The sequence below is a fragment of the Propithecus coquereli genome, unplaced genomic scaffold (genome assembly GCF_000956105.1).
Source record: "Propithecus coquereli isolate 6110/MARCELLA unplaced genomic scaffold, Pcoq_1.0 Scaffold235, whole genome shotgun sequence".
NCBI classification, from domain to species: domain Eukaryota; kingdom Metazoa; phylum Chordata; class Mammalia; order Primates; family Indriidae; genus Propithecus; species Propithecus coquereli.
The window spans coordinates 56,591-58,793 of NW_012147897.1; the positions used below are offsets into that span (position 1 = coordinate 56,591).

General features: G+C 40.7%; 1 protein-coding gene across 1 annotated transcript; it reads right to left on the bottom strand.

The window, feature by feature from the left end:
• Positions 1–385: 385 nt before the first annotated feature.
• LOC105811332 (olfactory receptor 51V1-like) lies at positions 386–1,297 on the bottom strand. Its single transcript, XM_012645510.1, has one exon. It carries the CDS (start codon positions 1,211–1,213, stop codon positions 386–388), a length of 828 nt encoding a protein of 275 aa, XP_012500964.1. The 5' UTR covers positions 1,214–1,297.
• Positions 1,298–2,203: the final 906 nt, after the last annotated feature.

A 2,203-nucleotide genomic window follows, 5' to 3' on the forward strand; every position in this document is an offset into this window, starting at 1 on the left:
AAAAAAAAATACATACTAACTGCTTGTCTCATGCATAGTAAATGCACACATACAACACTTATACGCAAAAATAAAAACACACAGAAGTAGAATTCAGAAAGCATAGATTGTACTACAAATTTATTCATTTCCTAGGCAAGTGATCATTGACACACTGTTGAATATAATTCACTTTAGTTAACATTATACTTAATTTTAAAATAAAGAAATAAGTAAAAGTTTCTGTGCCTATTTCTCTGGCTTTGGAGAACTAAATTAGAAAATGACTATAAATATACCCTTGTAAGGCATTACAAAAAAATTAATTATTATTGATACAAATAATTTATGTATTAGGCATTTCTTTTGAAACTACTCCCTTACCTTCCTGAAAACACAATTAATTTCAGGATTTTTTAGGGAACCATCTCTTGATCCTGCTACGGATTTGTTGGGTCTTGACACTGTAGATGATCGGGTTCATTAAGGGTGGAAAAAGGACATAGACGTTGCCCATGAGGACGTGGACCACAGGAGAGAGGTGTCTCCCAAAGCGGTGCACCATGGTCAGACCGATGATTGGGATGTAGAAAACCAGGACTGCACAGATGTGAGAGACACAGGTCTGCAAGGACTTGAACCGCTCCTCCCGGGATGCAATAGCCAAAACAGAATGCAGGATCAGAATGTAGGATATGAGAATTAGCACAGCATCAGACAAAAGTGTACAAATCACCAGAGCCAAGGCATAGAAACTGTTGAAGCGGATGTCAGAGCAGGCTAGTCTCAGCAGGTCTTGGTGTAGGCAGAAAGAGTGAGAGAGGACGTGGGAATGGCAGTAATGAAAAAACTTTAGGCGGACTAGGGGAGGAATGATGAGTATAAAACCCCTAACTAAAATCCCCAGCCCAATTTTGATGATCTTGGCATTGGTGAGTATAGATGTATACCTCAGAGGATTGCAGATTGCTGTAAAACGATCAAAAGCCATGGCAAGGAGGACTCCAGACTCCATGCCTGACAAACCATGAACAAAGAAGGTCTGAGCAATGCAGGCATCCAGGCTGATCTCCTGGCTGAGGCCCCATAGAATCCCCAACACTGTGTGTACCGTGGACAGCCCCATGCACAGGTCGGTGAGAGCCAGCATGGCCAGGAAGTAGAACATGGGCTCGTGCAGGCTTGGCTCCGTGTGGATCACATGCAGCACCAGGCAGTTCCCTGAGAGTACCATCGCATAGATACAGGAGAAAGGGATGGAGAACCAAGGATATTCCTTTTCGAGACCAGAAAAACCCGTAAGAAGAAAGGTGGAGTTAGTGCTTTCAGAATCAGGTCGAACAGACATTGATGTACAAAGATGGAAAGTTCTCTGGGAAAGATGTATGTAACAGTTATTTGAGATTCATGTGTGAAGAGTAAAGCAATGGCTATCCCGAGACTGATTAGATTAGCATTATAGCTTATTGAATATGAGACTGGTGTCTGTATTTTTCCAGAAGCCGAATTTGCTCTGCTAATTTACTAAGTTACTTTATGCTTTCATATGACACCTCCTTGTTCTTATACCATTGGCCTCACCAGAGGAATCAGTGTCCATGTCTACAACACCACCATCACTTTCTACCTCAGTGCTTCATATCATGGATATCGGAGAAAAGTGATTTTTGGCTTGTGAAAGTTTAATAACAAAGTTTGAACATACAAAATAGAAAAGAAAATCACATTCTGGCTGTTCACATTGAAAGCTTGATAAAATAAATTCCAAATCACTCCTGTGGGTGTAAGATTAATGTCTGGTTATCACAAAGGACACTAAATCATTTGTAGAAGTCATTTCTCGTCATATTGACATCTATGTTTCAGGGACTTAATAAAGAACTGTCACTCACAATAATTATGTTCTCACCAATCTTGAAAATAGATCTTCAATCTTGAAAATTGATCTTGCTCTTCTTTCTCGTCACGGTCACACTGCAATTCTAGGAGAAGCGAGATTTATGCAGGTGCAAGAAGGATAGTAGCCACTGGAGTAAATCCTGGAACCTGGGAGATGCTGAGAGTGAGTGATGCAATATTTAGGACCACTGCTCCTTAGGGAGAATGAAGGAAAACCGATGGGCAGTGTCTTCATAGCCATCTTTTCCACTCCACCAGGTTTTGGATATTCTTACAAATGCACATTTACAGAAATAATTCCTTCCTCCAGGGAGATTGGGAAATG

Excerpts from the sequence above, each read along its gene's own strand:
- LOC105811332 (XM_012645510.1), bottom strand. The coding sequence starts at position 1,213 with ATGGTACTCTCAGGGAACTGCCTGGTGCTGCATGTGATCCACACGGAG.